The sequence below is a fragment of the Eleutherodactylus coqui genome, chromosome 10, assembly GCF_035609145.1.
Source record: "Eleutherodactylus coqui strain aEleCoq1 chromosome 10, aEleCoq1.hap1, whole genome shotgun sequence".
Taxonomy (NCBI): domain Eukaryota; kingdom Metazoa; phylum Chordata; class Amphibia; order Anura; family Eleutherodactylidae; genus Eleutherodactylus; species Eleutherodactylus coqui.
The window spans coordinates 95,782,067-95,805,927 of record NC_089846.1 but is presented as its reverse complement, the minus strand read 5'-3'; the positions used below and the strand labels follow the sequence as shown (position 1 = coordinate 95,805,927).

The 23,861-nt window shown below is 45.9% G+C and overlaps 1 protein-coding gene across 1 annotated transcript in view; it reads right to left on the bottom strand.

Annotated features, from left to right (window-relative positions):
- The window catches only part of LOC136580724 (RNA-binding protein Nova-2-like), a 32,438-nt gene extending 9,652 nt beyond the window's left edge, over window positions 1-22,786 (bottom strand). The window contains exons 1-2 of the mRNA XM_066581533.1: window positions 22,319-22,786; window positions 4,931-5,074 (exon numbers count right to left, since the gene is read on the bottom strand). Coding sequence (XP_066437630.1) covers window positions 4,931-5,074; window positions 22,319-22,469 — 295 coding nt within the window. The 5' untranslated portion in view covers window positions 22,470-22,786. The remainder of the gene's footprint in view (window positions 1-4,930; window positions 5,075-22,318) is intronic.
- Between the last annotated feature and the right edge of the window lie 1,075 nt (window positions 22,787-23,861).

Below are 23,861 nucleotides of genomic sequence, written 5' to 3'. Positions count from 1 at the left end.
GTGGAAGTTACAGACTCCGGGAAGATTTAGTGATTGCTTATAATCTACCTAGAAAAATAAAGCAGCAAAAGTCGGAAAATGGAGACAAAGAGGCGATTTATCATACGGCTTCAATGACTGGATTCGCTGCCCCCTCCCCAGTCTTACGGCATCTCTGCGCCTGGTGCCAGCCAACTGTGGTTTCCATGGTGATTTCAGGGCTCAGTGGCTACTATGGAAACAGAGAAAGGTCTTAGCCGCAGCCATTACACGCTGGGCAACAGTTTGCTATCAACCGTTGTCATGGCAACAAGGGCCTGCTGTCTGCTACTGAGCCTGACTGGCAGTGAGTCATCACCATAGGGACCTTTTCTAGTAACAGGAACAGCCCGGGCTTAACCCAAGTCTGCCCTAATAGCCAGCGCCACCTTAGAAATGTCTTCCCGATTTGTTCACCTGAAAATAAGTAAAGGCTATGGCTATACGACGAATTTGGATTTGTTACTTCAGGTCACATGACCAAGAATGTGTGCGATTTGTCTATAACTTACAGTAGCACGACTGTTTTGGGGTCGCGGTTTGGCTGTTTAGGCTAGGACTACACGGCAACATCTAGAATACAACGCCATATTGTGACATCACATCTGATGATTCTCGATGTGGCCGTGCCACGACGTTCCACAGCTGCGACACTAATGACCAAAGAAAGCCAAACCTGTTGGATTTTTGGTCGCAGGGAGCAAGTCGCTGGTGACTTTTCTACCACAGACAGTGATGTATAGCAAGTGCAACTGCGACTCTATTTTCCGGATTCATTAACATCAAAATCGCAGTTCTGAGGAATAGTTGCGCAACAGTAAATCACTGAAAAATTTAGTACAATTTTTTGTTACATGACTTGTCTAAGACTTGATGTCAGCGACATCACTGTGTAATACGAGCCTAAAGAACAAGACAAGTTCTAAGAAAGTCGCAATCACCTACAAATTGCATCGCAGTCTGTGGTGGCAGAGTCGTGTGCGACTTGCGACCAAAAATCCAATAGTTTTGAATTTTGCGACTGTCGTGTCACGGTCGCGTTACTTCTCAGGTCGCAGTGTGACCCAATTAAGTAATTTAATAAAAGGTATTTTTTAATTTTATCAGTTTGGAAGGTCCTAGTGGTAAACTTTTTTAAATGTGATGTTGCAGTGCAATACTGCTAGCCTCATGCCAAAGTCACTGTGCAACCTTAAAGGAGTTTTAGGGAAATACTATTGGTGACCTATCCTATTATAATGATAACTGCGCCACTATACAGAGGTTGGAGCAGCAGCTTCCACTCCGTACCCTTTTTGGATTTCAGCGCTAACAGCGATGCTCGACCAGCTGATCCACTCTTGCCCTGAGTGGTGATAGGTCAATAGTATTTCCCTGGAAAACCCCTTTAAGGAGGGGTCTTCAAGCAGCACTCCAGATGTAAGGAATAGATCTCCTTAAAGTGAGACCTACCACATACCATATGACTAACGGACTGAGTATGATGACATGTGACCCGCATGGAGGGCCCTCGCTGTGACATTACAAGAAGTGAGGAGGGAAGGTCGGCTCCTCCAGTCCAAAGGAAGAATCGCCTGCCAATCTGTCACAGACGTCGGTAAGTGTAAAATCTGAGCAGTACACATGTTACAGGAAATCGGTCAGATGCACACACAGGGCGAGTCTTTCCATGATCACCTATTTCTGCTTCTTCCAGGAGATATCCTAAAAATGTCTACAGCCCAGCAGGATGTGAAGACAGAAATATGCAGAAGGCATCCCCATATAAACAATGTCCCCAAATGTTTGGTATATCTGTGCAGTGCCAGTGTTAGGGGAGCAAACCAGGCAATTGCCCAGGCTGCCCATTCCCAAACAGGCCCTACTAGCGCTGTTCCCTTTAAGTAGCCCCTTTAAATGATCAAGCAGAGCAGTGAGGAAGCATGCTACATATTCAAAGACTAAACAATTCAGCCATACTGCAACTACTCCATACTCTCTTCCTTCCCTGCACTCCTCTCATGACCAGTGAGGGGAAGAAACAGGAAAGTGAACCATCAAGTCAGCTTTTTGCTACGAACCACAGAATTTAGGAGCATAGGGAACAGTCTGTGTGGAGAGGGGAGCAGTCTGTGAAAAGGAGTATAAGCAGTCTGTGAGAGAGCAGGATAGTGGAAGCAATCAATGTTAGAGAGGGGGCATGGAGAGCAGTCTGTGTAACAGCGGGGCATGGAGAGCAGTCTGTGTAACAGCGGGGCATGGAGTGCAAACTGTGTCATGGGGACATAGGGAGCTGTGTGTAGGCACTCTTACTGTCTGTGTAGGGTATAAAAGGTGGCACTATTGCTTTGTGCAGCATTATTGCCAACTGGGGCCCGACTAATGTCTGGGGCACTAATATGGGACACTTTTAACCCTTTCTAATCCAATTTGTATCCTGGTTTTCCTAGGGGGCTTACTCTTTTTCTGTCGTTATATAATGACGCTATCTGCTGGCTAAAGCCAGTACTGCATGAGGTGAGACGTTGGAGAGGCTCCTACAAAAGAGAGGCTGGCAATATACAGTAAGAGAGCCTCGACGGACGTCTTCCAACATCAGAGCTGTACAGCCTGAAATTATAATGTCTTAAGACGTCAGAAAGTGGATTGGAAAGGGTTAAGGGGAACTATGTGGCACTGTTGTTTTCAGGAGTGCTATCTATATGATACTTTATTTTGTGATTATAGTTAGGAAAACTCTTTACCTGAAGCATGGTCTGTTGGGGCACTATGCCACTGAGCAAGTACAGTAATAGAGGCAGATGGGGTAGTAATGGGCACAGAATTCGGAGTAGCAGCAGGATGGGGAGTTTATGTAGGTTGGTAAAGGGTAGTAAGGGTGCTGAAAAAGCAAGGAGCCAAAGATGTATAGGCAGCAAACTCTGCATACACAAGTCGTTGTTGGAAGAGGGCATTGTGGTGGTCTGGGGCAGATGGAATAGATGGGAAAACCGAAATATTCTAGTCAGAGAAGATGTCATCTGTGAGTCATTGGAACTAATGCTACTATTACCACTTATATGGACTGCAGAGCATCTGTGTAGAGCTGGTCTATTTTACAGTGGATTACGACAGTGTGTTAATATTAATCTGTCATTGTGTAGTGGTAATGGTAGCCGTCATGATGTGGCGGTATTATTGGTCTTTTTATAGTGCATTTTGGAGGGGATATTGCAAGAGGGCATGTGTGTGGAGCTGCTTGTTCCAACACTAAAATAGCTGAATTGAGTCAATTTAAGAGAAATTAGCATAATGATGCATTTGCTCATCAGTAGCAATTAAAAATGTCCCAAGTGAATTAATGCAATCAGTGAAATAAAATAAATCAGTCAACTAAAGGGTCCTGTGGCAATCACACAGTAAATCAGATGCACACATTCCAGTGCAATGCTGGAGAGAGTCAGCATTTGGAGCCTGTGGCAGAGGAGCCACTGTAGTGGCATCTTTGGGCCATTAAGGGGTCATAAATGGTGAGTAGAGAAGGGGTTTGCACTGCTTTGGAGCTGGCTGATTATGCTTCTCCTGGATGGGCTTGTTAAAAAGAAGTATGAGACCCTCCTGGCTGGAGAGACAGACAGGCTGTACAACAGTGGCCGTGGTGCACAACAGGGTAAGAGACGCACCCAGTGCAGTACTTGTGTTTTTAAAGTTCTGGGCACCAGGCTTGACAGAGAACAATGGTAAATGTTTAGTAAGTGGCCAGATGGCAGGAATTAATGTTATTGTTTATACAGTGTAATAGCCAATCTACACGGGTGTATTTCCTGTCTGTGTGCTGCCCGTGTATTTCACGGACAGCACACGAACCATTGTAGTCAATTAAGCTATTCATACAGGCACAGGCTTCTTTTCACACAGAATCATGGTTCATGTGAAAAAAATCGCAGAATGTCATATTCTGGTCCATATCACAGACAAGTATAGGACGTGCTATATCCACTGTCTTTGGGGTCTGGACAGCACACTGGCATTTGTCTGATAGGAGTTGCGCCTGAGAATCTTGCATACACCCGTGTGAATGGGCCCTAATATGTAAAGTGTTTGCTCTGAAGCGCAATCAAGCTGGTTGCGACCAGTTTTAAAATTTGAATCCGGTGTCTCAGAATGTATTTCGTGTATGTGCCAACCAGCTTGCAGAAGAACATCGTGATTCCAGTGAGTTGACATTCCCCAAGTGCCACATGTCCCACTTTTAATTTTGCCCAGGTCAACCCGTCCTGCTTCTGTGCATTAAAATATTTGACACCAGGCTGCAGTTCAAAAATAATCACAAAAAAGTCCATACTGTCACCAAAATCATGACAATATCAATGTCAATTCATATAAACGTTACTGTGTGTGCCCCTAAATCACATGGTGCCCCCTACAGCAATAGGGAGAAACAAGAGCTCTGCATCATAGACAAGCCGTCCCCACAGGAGGTAAGGTAAAGTCCCCTGGTGCAAGCACCGAGTCATGACATTGTGACGTTTTCTTGGCAGACTGTTTTGGCGGGGTGGTTTGCCATTGCCTTTCGAAGTCATCTTTTACCCCCCAGCAAGCTGGGTACTCCCCACAGGAGCCATGTCTTATATAGAGCTCCTCTCCATAGAAGCTCTGTCCTATAACACGTCTCCCTAGGAGCTCTGCCTCATATATACCATATCCCTATAGAAGCTCTGCTACATACACTGCTGCCTGCATCCTGGTACATTTCTCTTACCTAGATTGTCAGCTGTTGAGGATCATCTCTTTCAGTGGTTATTTCTGTGTATCTCTGTTAAAGCATCATTTTGCACCTTGCTCAGCACTAACATTGAACCCCTGCTGTGCCCATGGATCAGATTCCACCTACCTAACAATGTACGGACCTAATAAACAAGAAAACTGCCATTTCCAAAGTGCACACACTGACCTGGGTAAAAGTCTTTAGACTTGGACAGTTTGATGGTAGCTCCCGTTTCCCGCTGCAGCTGGACGATGGTTTGACCTCCTTTTCCGATAATGGATCCTGCTGCATAACTCGGAATCAGCACCTTCAGAAAGAGCTCGCTGTCATCTGTGGAAAAAGACAAGACAACTCTGCTGTCACATCTAAGCGCTGGAAATGACAATCAGACCCTCGCTGCATGACTGTGAACTGATTGTTCAAAGCTGTAATAGCTCTAGTGTAGTGTGGGCTCATCTGTGTGGTGTAGTATATAGAGGAGCTCTCGGCTCTCCTGTGTGGTGTAGCATATAGAGGAGCTGTCAGCTCTCCTGCCTGGTGTAGCATATAGAGAAGCTGTCAGCTCTCCTGTGTGGTGTAGTATATAGAGGAGCTGTCAGCTCTCCTGTGTGGTGTAGTATATAGAGGAGCTGTCGGCTCTCCTGTGTGGTGTAGTATATAGAGGAGCTCTCGGCTCTCCTGTGTGGTGTAGTATGTAGAGGAGCTCTTGGCTCTCCTGTGCGGTGTAGTATATAGAGGTGCTCTCGGCTCTCCTGTGCGGTGTAGTATATAGTGGAGCTCTCGGCTCCCCTGTGTGGTGTAGTATATAGAGGTGCTCTCGGCTCTCCTGTGTGGTGTAGTATATACAGAAGCTGTCGGCTCTTCTGTGTGGTGTAGTATATACAGAAGCTGTCAGCTCTTCTGTGGGGTGTAGTATATACAGAAGCTGTCGGCTCTCCTGTGTGGTGTAGTATATACAGAAGCTGTCGGCTCTCCTGTGCGGTGTAGTATATACAGAAGCTGCCGGCTCTCCTGTGCGGTGTAGTATATACAGAAGCTGTCGGCTCTCCTGTGCGGTGTAGTATATACAGAAGCTGTCGGCTCTCCTGTGCGGTGTAGTATATACAGAAGCTGCCGGCTCTCCTGTGCGGTGTAGTATATACAGAAGCTGTCGGCTCTCCTGTGTGGTGTAGTATATACAGAAGCTGCCGGCTCTCCTGTGCGGTGTAGTATATACAGAAGCTGTCGGCTCTCCTGTGCGGTGTAGTATATACAGAAGCTGTCGGCTCTCCTGTGCGGTGTAGTATATACAGAAGCTGTCGGCTCTCCTGTGCGGTGTAGTATATACAGAAGCTGTCGGCTCTCCTGTGCGGTGTAGTATATACAGAAGCTGTCGGCTCTACTCAGTGGTGCAGTATGTAGAGGAGCTGACACTCTTCTGTGTGGTGCAGTATGTAGAGGAGCTGACACTCTTCTGTGTGGTGTAGTATATAGAGGAGCTGACACTCTTCTGTGTGGTGTAGTATATAGAGGAGCTGACACTCTTCTGTGTGGTGTAGTATATAGAGGAGCTGACACTCTTCTGTGTGGTGTAAGATATAGAGGAGCTGACACTCTTCTGTGTGGTGTAGTATAGAGAGGAGCTGACGCTCTTCTGTGTGGTGTAGTATATAGAGGAGCTGATGCTCTTCTATGTGGTGTAGTATATAGAGGAGCTGACACTCTTCTGTGTGGTGTAGTATATAGAGGAGCTGACGCTCTTCTGTGTGGTGTAGTATATAGAGGAGCTGACGCTCTTCTGTGTGGTGTAGTATATAGAGGAGCTGACGCTCTTCTGTGTAGTGTAGTATATAAGGAAGCTGTCGGCTCCTGTGTAGTGTAGTGTAGTGTAGTGTATAGAGGAGCTGTCGGCTCTCCTGTGTGGTGTAGTATATGGAGGAGCTCTCGGCTCTCCTGTGCGGTGTAGTATATAGAGTAACTGTCGGCTCTCCTGTGTGGTGTAGTATATAGAGGAGCTCTCGGCTCTCCTGTGTGGTGTAGTATATAAAGGAGCTCTCGGCTCTCCTGTGTGGTGTAGTATATAGAGGAGCTCTCGGCTCTCCTGTATGGTGTAGTATATAGAGGAGCTCCCGGCTCTCCTGTGTGGTGTAGTATATAGAGGAGCTCCCGGCTCTCCTGTGTGGTGTAGTATATAGAGGAGCTCTTGGCTCTCCTGTGTGGTGTAGTATATAGAGGAGCTCTCGGCTCTCCTGTGTGGTGTAGTATATAGAGGAGGAGCTCTCGGCTCTCCTGTGCGGTGTAGTATATAGTGGAGCTCTTGGCTCTCCTGTGCGATGTAGTCTATATAGGAGCTCTTGGAATTTAAATCCCAAAGCAAATGGGAGCAAAGTGACGGTAAAAAGAGCCAGAAAAGGACACACAATAAAGAGGAGCAAAGTGACGGGGTAAAAGGAGCAGTATCAGGTGGTAAATGATAGCAGAGCAGGAGGAACAGAGTAATCAGCTAGTTGGAGAAGGACAGAAGTTATTGTACTCCGCCCTATGAAGCATGGACAGGAAGTCACAGGCAGAGTCATTTCCTGCCATGAATGTTGTTTGTGTTTGGGGTTTCTTGGCCTCCAGCTTAGAGGTATTTTTATTATATTTTAAATTGTCAGCGGGAATTAGGAACACATGTAAATAACGGTGATCTGCGACCCTCCATCTGCTGACACTCTGACTACTGTGGATGGACCTCTCATTCCCCATAATAACTGTACACGACTGTATATATAAAGGTGAGTGCACGAGGGATGCTGAAGACGTCTGCAATGTTTACAACGGTCTTAACAGCATGTGATCAGAATGAAGAATAGCAGGGTCTCCTTGTGTCACACACCATAATGATAACCTAAAGGGTGAACACAGACTCATGACACAGCCTATTGAGGGTCTCCTTGTGTCACACACCATTATAGTAATGTACAGGGTGTACACAGGGACACGACAAAGCCCAATGAGTGTCTCTTTGTGTCACACACCATTATAGTAATGTGCAAGGCATACATAGAGACATGAGAAAGCCCAATGAGGGTCTGCTTGTGTCACACACCATTATAGTAATGTACAGGGTGTAGACAGAGACATGACAAAGCCCAATGAGGGTCTCCTTGTGTCACCATTATAGAAATGTACAAGAGGTACACAGAGACATGACAAAGCCCAATGAGGGTCTCCTTGTGTCACACACCATAATAGTAATGTACAGGGTGTAGACAGAGACATGACAAAGCCCAATGAGGGTCTCCTTGTGTCACACACCATTATAATAACCAACAGGGCTTACACAGAGACATAACAAAGCCCAATGAGGGTCTACTTGTGTCACATACTATCATAGTAATGTACAGGGTGTAGACAGAGACATGACAAAGCCCAATGAGGGTCTCCTTGTGTCACACACCATAATAGTAATGTACAGGGCGTAGACAGAGACATGACAAAGCCCAATGAGGGTCTCCTTGTGTCACACACCATTATAATAACCAACAGGGCTTACACAGAGACATGACAAAGCCCAATGAGGGTCTACTTGTGTCACACACCATGTACAGGGTGTAGACAGAGACATGACAAAGCCCAATAAGGCTCTCCTTGTGTCACACACCATGTACAGGGCGTACACAGAGACATGACAAAGCCAAATGAGGCTCTCCTTGTTTCACACACCATGTACAGGGTGTAGACAGAGACATGACAAAGCCCAATGAGAGACTCCTTGTGACACACACCATTATAGTAATGTACAGGGCGTACACAGAGACATGACAAAGCCCTATGAGGATCTCCCTGTGTCGCACACCATTATAATAACCAACAGGGCTTACACAGAGACATGACAAAGCCCAACAAGGGTCTCCTTGTGTCACACACCATTATAGTAATGTACAGGGTGAACACAGAGATATGACAAAGCCCAATGAGGGTCTCCTTGTGTCACCATTATAGAAATGTACAGGAGGTACACAGAGACATGACAAAGCCCAATGAGGGTCTCCTTGTGTCACACACCATTATAATAACCAACAGGGCTTACACAGAGACATGACAAAGCCCAATGAGGGTCTCCTTGTGTCACACACCATTATAGTATTGTACAGGGTGTAGACAGAGACATAACAAAGCCCAATAAGGCTCTCCTTGTGTCACACACCATGTACAGGGCGTACACAGAGACATGACAAAGCCCAATGAGGCTCTCCTTGTGTCACACACCATGTACAGGGTGTAGACAAGACAAAGCCCAATGAGTGTCTCCTTGTGTCACACACCATTATAGTAATGTACAAGGCATACATAGAGACATGACAAAGCCCAATGAGGGTCTTCTTGTGTCACCATTATAGAAATGTACAGATCGTACACAGAGACATGACAAAGCCCAATGAGGGTCTCCTTGTGTCACACACCATAATAGTAATGTACAGATCGTACACAGAGACATAACAAAGCCCAATAAGGCTCTCCTTGTGTCACACACCATGTACAGGGCGTACACAGAGACATGACAAAGCCCAATGAGGCTCTCTTTGTGTCACACACCATGTACAGGGTGTAGACAAGACAAAGCCCAATGAGTGTCTCCTTGTGTCACACACCATTATAGTAATGTACAAGGCATACATAGAGACATGACAAAGCCCAATGAGGGTCTTCTTGTGTCACCATTATAGAAATGTACAGATCGTACACAGAGACATGACAAAGCCCAATGAGGGTCTCCTTGTGTCACACACCATAATAGTAATGTACAGATCGTACACAGAGACATGACAAAGCCCAATGAGGGTCTCCTTGTGTCACACACCATAATAGTAATATACAGGGCGTAGACAGAGACATGACAAAGCCCAACGAGGGTCTCCTTGTGTCACACACCATGTACAGGGTGTACATAGAGACATGACAAAGCCCAATGAGAGACTCCTTGTGACACACACCATTATAGTAATGTACAGGGCGTACAAAGAGACATGACAAAGTCTAATGAGGGACTCCTTGTGACACACACCATTATAGTAATCTACAGGGCGTACTCATAGACATAACAAAGCCCAATGAGGGTTTTGTCACAAATAAGTAAGACTTTTCCAATCATCCTGCAATTTCTGCCCTGAGCTACATCTGTCCTTCTACTGCACCTGGGGGCTAGAGAAGCTCCCCCTCAAGGTGCATCCATGTGACCACAGAAGACTGTAAGTGGCCAGACACTAGAGATGACCGGAGATGTTTATTGGTGGCCTGACACAAGACATGGCTAGTGATCACTGCCAGTGGCCAGAGATGACTACTGCTGGCAGGACACTAGAGATAACCAGAGATGACTACTAGTGGATGGACACTAGAGATGATCAGAGATGATTACTAGTGGGTGGACACTAGAGATTACCAGAGATAGATGCACGTGCCTAGACACTAAAGATGAAGGCAGATGACCAGAAATAACTGCAGGTGGTTGGACGCTAGAGGTGACTAGAGATGACTACTATTGGCCAGACACTAGAGATGATTATTGGTGGCCAGAAACTAGAGATGACCAGAGATGTCTGCTCTAGTGGCTGAACACTAGAGCACTACAGATAACCAGAGATGACAATTAGTGGACAGACACTAGAAATGACCAGAGATGACTATTAGTGGACAGACACTAGATGTGACCAGAGATGACTATTAGTAGACAGACACTAGAGGTGATCAGAGATGACTACTAGTGGAAAGACACTAGAGATGACTACTAGTGGACAGACACTAGAGATGACCAGATATGACTACTAGTGGACAGACACTAGAGGTGACCAGAGATGACTACTAATGGACAGACACTAGAGGTGACCAGAGATGACTACTAGTGGAAAGACACTAGAGATGACCAGAGATGAATACTAGTGGACAGATACTAGAGATGACTACTAGTGGACAGACACTAGAGGGGACCAGAGATGACTACTAGTGGACAGACTTTAGAGATGACCAGAGATGGTTGCATGTGTCTGGACACTAAAAATGATGAGACACTAAAGATGAAGAGATAAACAGAGAGAATGGAAGTGACAGCATTTAAACCCTCCACCTGAGATGCTATCACTTGCATTTTTCTTATGGCATGTTGGATCTGGATCTGAGTGTCTCTGCTTGGGACACCCAACTGCTAAGGTGATTGGATTGTGCTGCTGACACAATTGTGTTTATCTTGAGAGATAAACAGAGATGACTGCCGGTGGCAGGACTAGTGATGACCAGAGATAACTGCTGTTGGCCTGACATTTGAGAAACCAAAGATGACTAGACATGCCCAGTAATGACCACCAGTGGCCAGAAATAGAGATGACAAGAAATAGTAAGAGATGACTGCAGGTGGCCGGATACTAGAGAAGACCAGACATGACTGCGGGTTGTGGGACGCTAGATATGTTAGCATTTTAGTGGATGCTGGTGCTTGTTCCTACTTGTGGTGAAAACTAGTAAATTTAAATGGGGCACTCCTGACCCTGTAACCTACATGCAAGGCCTTGAAGTAGAAGGAAGTTTCCATCTTGAACTTGTTAATTATTTGGGATGTCTCAACAATAAAAATAAGAAGGGAACCGATGGGCGCAGTGGTGGCGCACTGAGGCTCGGACCTGGAGTATTAACTTTTTATTTTTCTTCCACACAGGAATTAACAATGATTATCCTCTGGAGGACTGCATCCTCCCACTAGTGCACACAGATGTGGCACACACACACGCTTGGACCTGTAATTCTCCAAAAACCAGGGCTTTTGTCCAAACAGGAATCAGAGATGAATACATTTTCCCCTCCACAAGTCTTGTTGGCCATCACCTAAATTTTGCAGCTATTCTTTAAGGTGGTGAGAAGGTTCTCTGGCGACTCTGATTCTCAGGAGATATTTTTACTTTTGCTTGAATCCATATTGTCATTAGGAATTGCAGTGCTTGAAAGGACCCCCACAAAACCCCTGCTGTCGAGGCCACTCTCCACCCATGACAGAGGGATCTGCACTCTCTAGTCTATGGGGAATTGGATGTCTCAGCTACTGACTGCACGCTCACGTGACAGCACAGGACTGGGATTAGGGTTGTTAAGATTAGGATTGGGCTGGGAAGATTTTTAGAATTAGGGTTTAGGGTTAAAGGGGTTTTATATAAATAAAGCTTCATCGTTGCATACAGCAAAAGTTCTACAACCTCCTGTTTGACTTTGCGCAGGCTTTACAAAACTGTCTAAAAGAAAATCTTTCTTAGTTGCTCACAGCAACCAATCACAGCTCAGCTTTCATTTTGTATTCTGCTCTGGTAAAATGAAAGCTGAGCTATGATTGGTTGCTATGGGCAACTAAAACGCTTTTTCTTTTAGATGATTTTATAAATCTACCCCTTTGTGTTTAAAGGGGTTTGTCAGGACATGAAAAAAGGGACTACTTCAAATGGAGCTGAACTGCAATACCAGACACAGCCTATGGACAGACATGGTGCAGTTTCTGGAAGAACAGCAAACCTTTTTTTTCTAATCCTGAACAAACTCATTTAATTCCTTACCATTTTCAAGACCTCCACTTGCTAACAGAGGTTAAGAACACTCTTGCTTCCATTCAGAGGCCAATGAGTTGTACATACCTAGTCCTGATTTCAGTTGAGGGTTTGTTACAGTTATATCCAGTCTAGACCCTTCTGTCTTCTCTCTGTCTGCTTTAAGATTTGTCTTTCCCCATGCAGACCCATCTGTCCCCTTTCAGACTTTTCTATCTGCCTCCAGATGCCTTTGTCCCCTCTCCAGACTCCTCTTTCTCCTTTTAGACTCCTTTGTCCGCTCTCCAGACTCTTTTGTCCGCTCTCCAGACTCCTTTGTCCGCTCTCCAGACTCCTCTGTCTCCTTCCAGACTCCCCTGTCTCCTTCCAGACTCATTTGTCTCCTTCCAGACTCCTCTGTTCCCCATCTAGATTCTTCTGTACCCATTTAGGCTTCTTTTCCCCCTCAACCTCCAGACCCTTCTGAACCTATTGGAACTCCACTGCCCCATTCTTGCTCCTTTATCTTGCTCCAGACTCCTCTGTCCCCTTCAGATCCTCTGACCATGTCCAAACTCTAGTAACCTATTCCTATTCTATCTGCTTCTAAACGCTTCTATACCCTTCAGACTTCGTTGTCCCTCTGCAGACCCTTCTGCTCCCTTTCAGACTCCTCTGTCTCTGTCAGACCCTTCTTTCCCCTCTCCAGACCCCTCTGTCCCCCTCCAGACTCCTCTGTGGCCCCCTTCAGACCCCTCTGTGGCCCCCTTCAGACTCCCCTGTCGTCCTCCAGAACCTTTGGTCCACCTCCAGACACCACTATCCTCCTCATCCAGAGTGCTGTCTCTCCAGACCCTTCTGCTCCTCTCCAGACTCCTCTGCCCCCCTTCCAGACTCTTCTGTTCTCTTCTTCTCTGTCCTCCCTCCCGACTCCACTGTACTCTCCAGACCCCTATGTCTTCCTTCAAACTCATCTGTCCTCCTCTAGACTTTTGTATCCCCCTCCAGATTCCTCTGCCCACTTCCAGACTCCTTTGTCCTCCCTCCAGACTCCTCTGCCCCCTTCAGATCCTCTGACCATGTCCAAACTCTACTGACCCATTCCTATTCTATCTGCTTCTAAATCTTTCTATACTCTTCAGACTTCGTTGTCCCTCTCCAGACCTTTCTGCTCCCCTCCAGGCTCCTCTGTCCCTGTCAGACCCTTCTCCCCCCTATCCAGACTCCTCTGTGGCCCCCTCCATACTCCTCTGTGGCCCGCTCCATACCCCTTTCTGCCCCTCCAGACTCCCCTGTTGTCCTCCAGAATTTTTGGTACCCCTCTAGACACCGCTATCCTCCTTCTCCGGAGCGCTGTCTCTCCAGACCCTTCTGCTCCTCTCCAGACTCTTCTATCCCCCTTCAAGACTCTTCTGTTCCCTTCTTCTCTGTCCTCCCTCCCGTCTCCTTTGTCCTCTCCAGACCCCTATATTTTCCTTCAAACCTATCTGTCCTCCTCTAGACTTCTGTGTCCCCCTCCAGATACCTCTGCCCACTTCCAGACTTCTTTGTTCTCTTCCTCTTTGTCCTCCCTCCAGACTCCACTGTCCCATTTCTACTTTTCTATCCACTTCCAGACTCCTTTGTCCCCCTGGTATCACTCCAGTCTCTTCTATCCCGGCCACCTGCACTTAATATTGAGGTTAGGGGTCAGGGCTAATACTGGAGTTAAGACTAATACTGGGGTTAAGGTTGGGGTTAGAAGTCAGTGTTAATATTGGTGTTAATACTGGGATTATGGAATCCTGGTACATATGTACATTATATATCCAGTGTAATGTATCAGCACAAATACATGCTATGAATATGCAACCATCGTAATATATGGGCACATACACACATACTATATAATCAATGCAATATATGAACACACATATATGCTGTATAACTATATAAAAAGTGTAATATATGAATACACAGATATATATACTATACAACCAGTGTAATATATGAGCACACATACTTATATATTATATAAAGGCAAAAGCACATGGTCCTGCCCTATTTTTCTTGCATGTAGTCCTATCTTTTTTCTGCACATAGTAATAACGCAAAACCATTGAAGTCAGTGGTTTCATATCGTGCTGTTATATGGCTGTGATTTTCACAGCTGCATAACAGGACTAAAATATGGCCTTAAACACGTGGATGCATGCGCTAATACGCTCACCGCTGCAAAGGTATAGCGCACAAGTTTGAAAAAAAAAAGGGGGGGGGGGGAGATAGGTCCTGCTCTATCTCTCTCGCATGTAGAAAAACTCCTGATAGTGAAAACGAAACCATTAAAATCAATGTTTTCGTTTCGTCCCATTTTGCAGCTGTGAGTTTCAGGCATAGAGGCTCTAGTACCCTGTTGGTCGACCTCTAGCTTGGATACAAGATGTGATACGGGTGGGCATGGAAGCTCTAGTACCGTTTTGTACCGCCTCTAGCTTGGATACAAGATGTGATACGGGTGGGCATGGAGGTTCTAGTACCCTGTTGTACTGCCTCTAGCTTGGATTCAAGATGTGATACGGGCGGGCATGGAGGTTCTAGTACCCTGTTGGTCCACCTCTAGCTTAGATACAAGATGTGATACGGGCAGGCATGGAGGCTCTAGTACCCTTTTGTACCGCCTCTAGCTTGGATACAAGATGTGATACGGGTGGGCATGGAGGCTCTAGTACCCTGTTGTACCGCCCTTTAGCTTGGATACAAGATGTGATACGGGTGGGCATGGAGTCATACAGATTCTGTATGGTATCCTGTGGCATATCGCTCCACATTTGCTGTAACTGAGCCTCTAGATCGTGCAAATTCGTAGGCTGTCACAATTGGCATCCTAAATAGTACCATTCATGTTCTATAGGCAATAAATTTGGTGGACGGGGTTGACCACAGAAGTGTGACAATGTTGTGGAGGTATTCCTGTAACCCCCCCTCCCCCTTGTGTGTGCGGCCAAGCATTATCCTGCTGCCTCTTGGAAGCCACCATGAGACGAACACATGTGGCTGCAGGATGTCCTGAACATATCGCTGAGCTGTCATTGTCCTTCGTACCACCACTAGGGGGGACCGACTGTCGTATGCGATGGCCCCCCAGACAACACACCAGCAGGGGGCAGTGTGCCACTCCACAGCAAAGGCAGGATTGAATCGCTCACCCTGAGGTCTCCAGACAGAAACACGCCCGTCGTCAGTGCCCACACTAAACCTTGATTCGTCACTGAAGACAATCCGATTCGAATATGTCGCAGTCCAGTTTTGTCATTTACAACACCATTTCAAAAGGAGGTGACATGGGGCCTGCAACGATGGCGCCCCCTGTCTCAGGATGGTGGGCAACAAAATAGTTGGAGCTACTCGTGTTTGTCGGACGATCAGAATCTTCTCTCTACTGGTGGTCTGTAGGGGGGTCCTGAGCCCAGTCACCTTGTGTGCCCTCACACATGCACTGGTCCCAACACCTCCTAACAGTCTAGTCAGACGCTCCTCTCTACTGGTGGTCTGTAGGGGGTGTCCTGAGCATGGTCACCTTGTGTGCCCCCATTCACTGGTCCCAACACCTCCTAACACTCTGGTCATATGCTCCACTCTACTGGTGTTCTGTAGGGGGCGTCCTGAGCATGGTCACCTTGTGTGCCCCCATCTACTGGCCCCAACACTTCCTAACAGTCTGGTCAGACGCTCCTGTCTACTGGTGGTCTCTCGGGGGATCCTGAGCCCGGTCACCTTGTGTGCCCTCATACATCCACTGGTCCAAACACCTTCTAACAGTCTGGTCAGACGCTCCTCTCTACTGGTAGTCTGTAGGGGGTGTCCTGAGCCTGGTCACCTTGTGTGCTCTCATCCACTGGATCCAACACCTCCTAACAGTCTGGTAAGAACGGCCCGGTGGGGGACAATTCATCGATACGACCATCTAGCTTCTCACATCCCAATAATGTACCCATCTCAGACTCTGGTAAAGGGGTGAAATCTCTTCTCTGCGTCGTAGAGGCATCTAGTGGTCAACAAGCTCTACACAAGCGGAAGAAGAGGTCACCACACACAAGGAGCCTCCGAGAGCCTTTATAGGCCAAGGGGGAAACCACTTCTAGGGCCTCAGGTAACAAGACTGTTCATCTAACCACCACAACTCTCATCATTTACATATCAGCCTGAGATGGAACTACAGGATGAGTTTTGTAGCAAAACAACAGCTACTTTAAGGGGCCGGAGTGTTTTGACAATGAATGTATACACACATATATACTATATAACCAGTGCCAGTGTAATGTATGAGCACACACACACATATATATTACACTGTACAATCAGGGTAACATATGAGCACACATACATATATAATATATACCCATTTGTATACTGTTGTCATTCAGCATTCGATCTGTTGTAGGGATTACATGCAGAATGTAAGACCAATGGGACATTTAGAAGCAGAGCCCACTTGGGATAATATGGTTGGTCTTTTCCTCTATTAAGAGGGTGCTTGTGTAACTTGTGTATGCTGAGAGGACATTTTGGGGTCTGCTGAGGAATCTTTGAGCATTTTCCAGAATATCTGCCCAGAGAATCAGGTGGCTCGGTGACAGCGCTGGATTGGTTGTCCAGCAGCTGGTGGGAAGATCTGGATCTCATAAGGAGAGAAAAAGTGGGACCCTAGCATCCAGAGGTGAATTAAAGACTGGGCATCTCCCCACCCTCCCTCCCCTAAAGTAGGCTACAGTCGCGATATTGGTTTAAGCAGGTTGACGCCCGCTTCACTCGGGTGGCCATTGTTTCAATAGTTTAATTCAGTTTTGGACTTGGCAGACCTATGGTCGCCTGCACACGGGCGGGTCGAATTCGACATGCGGGAGCCCGCAGCAGAATCTGAACCTATGCCTGACCGGCATCTGCGTGTACCTGCATTTCCTTCTCCATTTCGGTACTGCGGCTGGTCCGCACGGCTTGCATCGAACATGCACAGTACGGATTTTTTTTAAACTTCTGCTTTTCCTGCGGAATGTGCAGCTTGTCCATAATTGACGTCATTGGAAGCCATCCGTGCGGAATCCGCAGGAAAATGGTGCATGCTGCAATTTTTCATCCTCGAGCGGAAACTGCAACTGCAGCCGCTCGTGTGCATGAAGAATCACTTTTACATAGCACGCTATGGGCGGTATTTGCTGCGGAATCCGGTGACTGTCTCCCGCTCCAGAGTCCGCAATTCAAATCTGCCCGTGTGCATTCACCCTTTGTCTCCTGACACATTTTATGTGACCAATTTATTTATACATATATTTAATTAATTCTAATTAAAGTTGGGTTTGTGTGTTAATTACGGATTGGTATTTTATTCTGCACATGTCATGACGCATCGCATTCTGTGATGCTTCATCATTTTATGCTTCCCACCTCAATGACGCCCAAGGCAGCTGCCTACTCTGCTAATTACTACATTGCCTCGTTCCCCTCTAGCGCCCCCTGTACTCATCACTGTTGTCATGGCTGTTGCCTTCATGGTGGCATTGGTGAGTGATCCCTAGATTAATGGTTTATGACAGGGAACATCCCGTTATTTCTATGTTTTCTACATCTTATTGGTCATCCCTTCACCCGCTGCCGCTCACTGGATGCTTCATACATTATACATTCTATATATTAGAGATATATACATTATCATTTCTTCTTATATATTATTATACATTTGCGGTTTTAAATTGGGGTGCAATTGAGGATAAAATTGGGATTAGGGTTAATATCCGGTGCTTGGTGAAAAAGCGCCAATCCAAAGCAAAATGTAGACTTCACACCCCTTTTCGGGTTTCTAACAGGTCATAAATCCATTTGGCCCCCGGAAAGTCCCTCTAACTGACAGCTGGGAGTTTGTTGCTAAGGAGCAAGTGATGGAAAATGATTCAGTTTATCAGGAATTTCAGTTTTTCTTCCATGAATTTACATGGAGGTTTTCATCCAGATGCCGGACGCAGGAGGAGACATAATGCGAGCGGTCAGCGCAGAGGTCATCGGTCTCCTCGGCACTACAGGAATCCAGTGAATAGGAGTGCGGGTGCAACTCGCATCGGGCAGCACTCAGACACCCCATCCATGTGCTGTCCGATTGGTGGGAGACTGCACCATGACATTTGCTATTCGTATCCGAAAATTGGACAAGAATAAGACATGCTGCTATTTTTTTGTACTCTTTAAAATTTTTTGGTCCAAAAATCAGATGGAAAAAATCCCATGAGTGTGTGCCCTAGAGGAGTTCAAAGGGTATAAAATGTCAATGATGCCACCGACATCCCAGATGCAGCTGCGACCAGGCCCTGTCTTTAGCCAGCCGCCGCAGCTGAGTACAACCATGTATAATCATTCATGGTTTGTTAACAATGGGAGGAGCGTTCCTCCAGAAATGTCTGCCGTTCTCTATATGGCAGAAAATGTGATGAAGAAAGACTTATCAGCAGGCCTAAAACTCACTGACAGCCCAACGCTTCTTATCGGGCTTCTGTCACTGACTGCGGAGGCAGATTCTAGATGAGTGACAGGCACCACGATGCATGTCATCGTATGTGTCTCATCATCCCAATCCATCTGGAACGGCGTCTGTGGGATGCTCTTGTTTTTATATATATATATATATATATATATATATATATATATATATATATATATACACATGCTGGGGCCTAGACTCTACAGCTGTATCTCAAAAACTATAAAGGGCCTCATTTATCAATATAGTCTAAAACAAAAACTGTCTTTGTTTCCCATGGCTACCAATCACAGTGCAGATTTCATTTCTTAAATTGCTCTGCTAAAATGAAAGCTGATCTGTGATTGGCTGTTCTGGGCAGCAAGGACAGTTTTTGTTTCAGGCTGTATTTACACAGGCAAGTGTAATATGGGTCCGAGAACATCAGAACTATACCGCACTCGTAAACCTGAGATTTGGAGGCTTCTGTCATGCATGTCTCCCTTACCCCCTGAGGACATGGCCTATTTTGGTCCTAAGGACAAGGCAATTTTGGGGGGATTTTTACTTCCATTTTTGAAAAGCCATAATTTTCTTTATTTTCCTGCCCCCAAGGCCATATGAGGGCTTGTGTTTTGCAAGGCAAACTGTAGTTTTTACTGATACCATTTTTGGGTACATATGGACAGGGAAAAAAACACATCAATTCCGACATTTTTTTTTTTAGAGTGTTAATTAGGCTGCCTTCACATGGCCGATAAAGTGGCACCACTTTTGCGCGATTTGAGAGTGAGTTAAAAAGCAGAATTATGAAACTAATCCTTTTTAATGGTTTCCTTCACATTAGCGATGTTTTCACTGATGCGATGTTGCAAGTAAAAAAATTGCAGCATGCCCTATCTTTCTGCGATGTGCTATTTTTTTTATCTCCCATGTTTCATTATGGAGCCTCCTTTTAATCCTATTGCAACGCACAAACTTGCGATTTATGTATGATGCGATACGTTTTTAATATTAAAAAGTCCTATTGACTTTCGCAATTAAAAAATTGCGCAATTCGATCGCGGGTGGCAGTGATGCAATGTGAGATTATTGTCCCGAAAAGGCATTGCTGTCGCTCAGGAATCGCGGGAACAAAGGCGTGATTTTTCCGTGATTTTCTCACAGCGATATCGTGATCGCCCGTGTGAAACTACCCTTATGTAGCATAAATTACATGATACATTTTTTCTGTTGGTCGGTACGATTACGAGGATGCCAAAATATTTTTTTTTAGGTTTTTCCACTTTTGCACAATAAAAACCCTTTTTGTGATTTTTTTTTACATGATTGCATTCAAATTCCCATTACCTTTTTATTTTCCCGTGGACGGAGGGCTTGTTTTTTGCATAACAAGCTGCAGTCTTTATGGGTACTATACAGTTCTACTGCTTTCTTTTGGGAGGCAAAATAATAAAATAAGCATTTTTACTTTGTTTTTTAGAGGGGGGGGGGGGGCGTTACGTTTTTTACTGTGCAGAATAAATAGTGTGTTCAATTAATTGTACAGGTTGTTACAGATACAATTATACCAAATATGTGGGGGTGGGGTTAATTTTTTTTTTATACAAACGGGAAAGTGCATAAAAAAGGGCTTATTTTTACCTGTTTTTTTACACTACTTTTTTTTAGGGGACTTAAACCATAATAGCTCTGATTGCTATGATAATGCATTGCAGTACTTCTGTACTGCAATGCATTATCGCTCACAATAGGAGGCCCAGACAACAGTTTATGGCGTTCAGGTTGACATGGCAACCCATCGCAATTACATTGCGGAGTGCTGATGATGTCACAGAGAGAGCATGCAGTTTTTTTCACACTCCCATTGGAAAGAAAGAGCGATTCTCACAATGGAATTGCCCAAAAATAGGACATGCTGAGATTTTTTGATCTCACACTATCAGTGCGATTGAAAAATCACTCATGTAAATGAACCCATTAAAATTAGGCCACTTTCAGACAAGCATATTTTAGCTCTGTATTTGGTCTGTGTTGTGGGGACTGTAATAGAGCTAAAGTAAGTCTATGGCTTCTCACATGGCCGTTTTTAAAAAACGCAGCATTAACAATTTTTTGCGTTTTTGCCTTTGTATTGGGCAAATACGGATAAGTACATGTCCAGTAGAGAATAAATCATCCGGAGGTAAATACTGATCAAATAGTGCTGAAATAAATACTGATGACGTGTGGTTGTAATGTCATCTATAACACATAATATAGATCTGTATTACGGACGTGTTACAATACGGTTGCCTGAAAGTGGCCTAATGGGTTTTTTCACGCCCGAGTTCTATCCGTCTCACAATCGCACCTCAGTGTGAATATAGCCTTTGTAAATACAGCCTTCCACAGTTTAGAATGAGACCCGGTGATTAGTAAGAGGGTCCGGCCCGGAGACGATAATACAATAAGTCTCTGACACCCTAGGATGACCCCCCTATAGGCACTCTGCCCTGTCACTTCTTTGGTATCACCTCTCATCTACACTCAGGGACCAGCATGCTGATTTGTCTCCATGACCCCATCGTCCACATCTGATATCACATCAGCTCCTCTCATCGGCCTGTTCTAGGTTTGTCTTGAAGTTGTTGTTTCGGGTTTGGGGCCTTGAGCTCCATGCTGCCCGTCCCTGCATCTGCCCATTGGGGAAACTGCCCATACGCAGGATGGTATATGGTGGTGCTATTTGTGTAGAGCACAATCCGGTGTATGGACCAAGACATGTCTACCCAGAGCCAGAATGTCGCATCCTTCTCCGGAGTGGGGGCTCTGAGAGGCTCCATCATCCTCAGCACAATGTGGACCTACAGAGATTTATTTCTTACGGTCTGCTGACCCCACAAACGGGGTCCGTGGCGCTCACTGCATTGTACAGCGGCTGATGACATAAAGTCAGTTCTCAGGATCTCCAGAAATCAGTGGTGGGAGCGACACAAAGGGCCATAAGATCTGCACACCTTACGTAAGGCGGACTCTAGGAACATGAAATGCTTTGGAATTAGTGACTGAGAACGCACAATCCCAAGGGTCTACACTCTGCTGACAATGGAAGGGTTAATGAATAAGATGTCAGGGAGGATGCACAATTTTGAGAGTCCACACTGCAGACAATGGAAGGGTTAATAAATAAAATGTCATGGAGGAGGATGCACAATTCTGAGGGTCCACACTCTGCAGACAATGGAAGGGTTAATGAATGGAGATGTCATGGAGGAGGATGCACAATGCCGTCCATGACGTTCTACTGAGAACCAGCAGGAAAATGACAAGAAGAAGAAGATGCTTTGGTGACGGCTCCTGGAGCCGAAGACACAAACCGTCAGCATCTCCATGGGTGTAGGACCTTCCCCATGGATGTATGGGGCACCCCTATATATAGTGCAAAAGGATCAATGTCATCAGGTCATAGCCGCCATACAATCCTGACCCGAGAGCGGGGGCCTCACAACCCTTTTCTCCCACTCTCAAAAAAGACGACTCCATCATTGTGATGTCACTTATATATGGCATATATGGACTCACCTGCTGTGTTGGACCTCTTGGTGCTGGAGGCCTCAGTTGGCGTCTCAAGGGGTCTCTTCCTTGAATCTGAAGCCTCAGTCTCCATCTGTGGGCTTTGCTGCTGCTGTGCAGGGGGATAGGGAGCGTTTTGGTGGAGAGACCCTCCAGCCATTGTGGCTCTAGTGACTAAGGAATAGAGGCTCGAAAGCTGGAGCGCAGAACGGGGGTCGGTGGGGGTCTCCTGGGCTGCGATGATGGCGGAGCCCCCAGTGTGTCCTCCCAGCCTCTCTTATTGCTTGTTCTTCATTTCATATTATCCCTCCCCCACAGCTGAGGACAAAAAAATCAGGGATGGAAAAGACAAAGGGAGGAAGGAAATGGGATGTGTGAGGGTTTATGGCGAGCGGAGGATGGAGGGGGAGGGGGCCGCAGGGAAGAGGGGGATGTAAGATTTGGGGGGTTCAATCTGATCAGATCCTGGAATTAAGATGAGGGGATCCGTCCTGGATGAAGCAGAGAATTAGCATCTCTATAGAGAGGAGCTGGGGGCAGAGGGCCAGGGGCTGACGTCAGGATGCTGAGCCTGGAATTGGCCAGGAGCGGCCCCCCTCTCCACACACCCCCGGACCCTGATAGGCAGACGCTCTCCAGGCTTTATTCTAAGGATGAGGATAAAACAGCAAGTGCATCCCAACACAAGAGCCAAGGATGAGGCTGAGCAGAGACCACCACATGCTGCAATCAGGCTTCTGAGCCCAGGTCAAGCCAGCAGTTAGTCTGGGGGGGTCACAGTGTAGAAGGAGGTCACAGTCTGCGGGGTCACAGGGTGAAGAAGGGTTAAAATATGGGGGTTCATATTATAGAGGGATGTCACAGTGTGAGAAAATCTCGGGATTTGGGTGGTTAATGTGGAAGGAGGTCACAGTGTTAGGGGTGATCAATATGTGAGGGGTCACAATATAGAAGAATGTCACAATCTGGACAGGGTCACAGTGTAGGGAGTAGGTCACAGCCTGGGGGGCTCACAGGGTAAGGAGTGGTCAAAACATAGGGGTTCACAATACAGAGGGATGTTACAGTGTGCGAGAATGTTATGATTTGGGCGGTAAATGTGGAAGGAAGTCATAGTCTTGAGGGGTCACAGTGTAAGGGAGGAGATCAAAGTTTAAAGAGTCACAGTGCCAGGAGTAGTCAAATTATGGGGGTTGACAGTGTAGAAGGTCACAGTCTGAGCGGAGGTCTCAGTTCTGTTATTTTATCAATGTAGTAAGCATGTTTCTGTTACCATATCTACATAGTAATCTTGGTTTGGGTACCATATCTATGCAGTAAGCTTGGTTCTGTTACCGTATCTACATAATAATCTTGGTTCTGGTACCATATCTATGTAGTAAGCTTGGTTCTGTTACCAAAACTACATAGTAATCTTGGTTCTGGTACTGGATTTATGTAGTAGGCTTGGTTCTGTTATTGTATCTATGTAGTAAGCTTTGTTCTATTATCAAATCCATGTAGAATCTTGGTTCTGTTATGAAATCTATGTAGTAAGTTCAGTTCTGGTGCT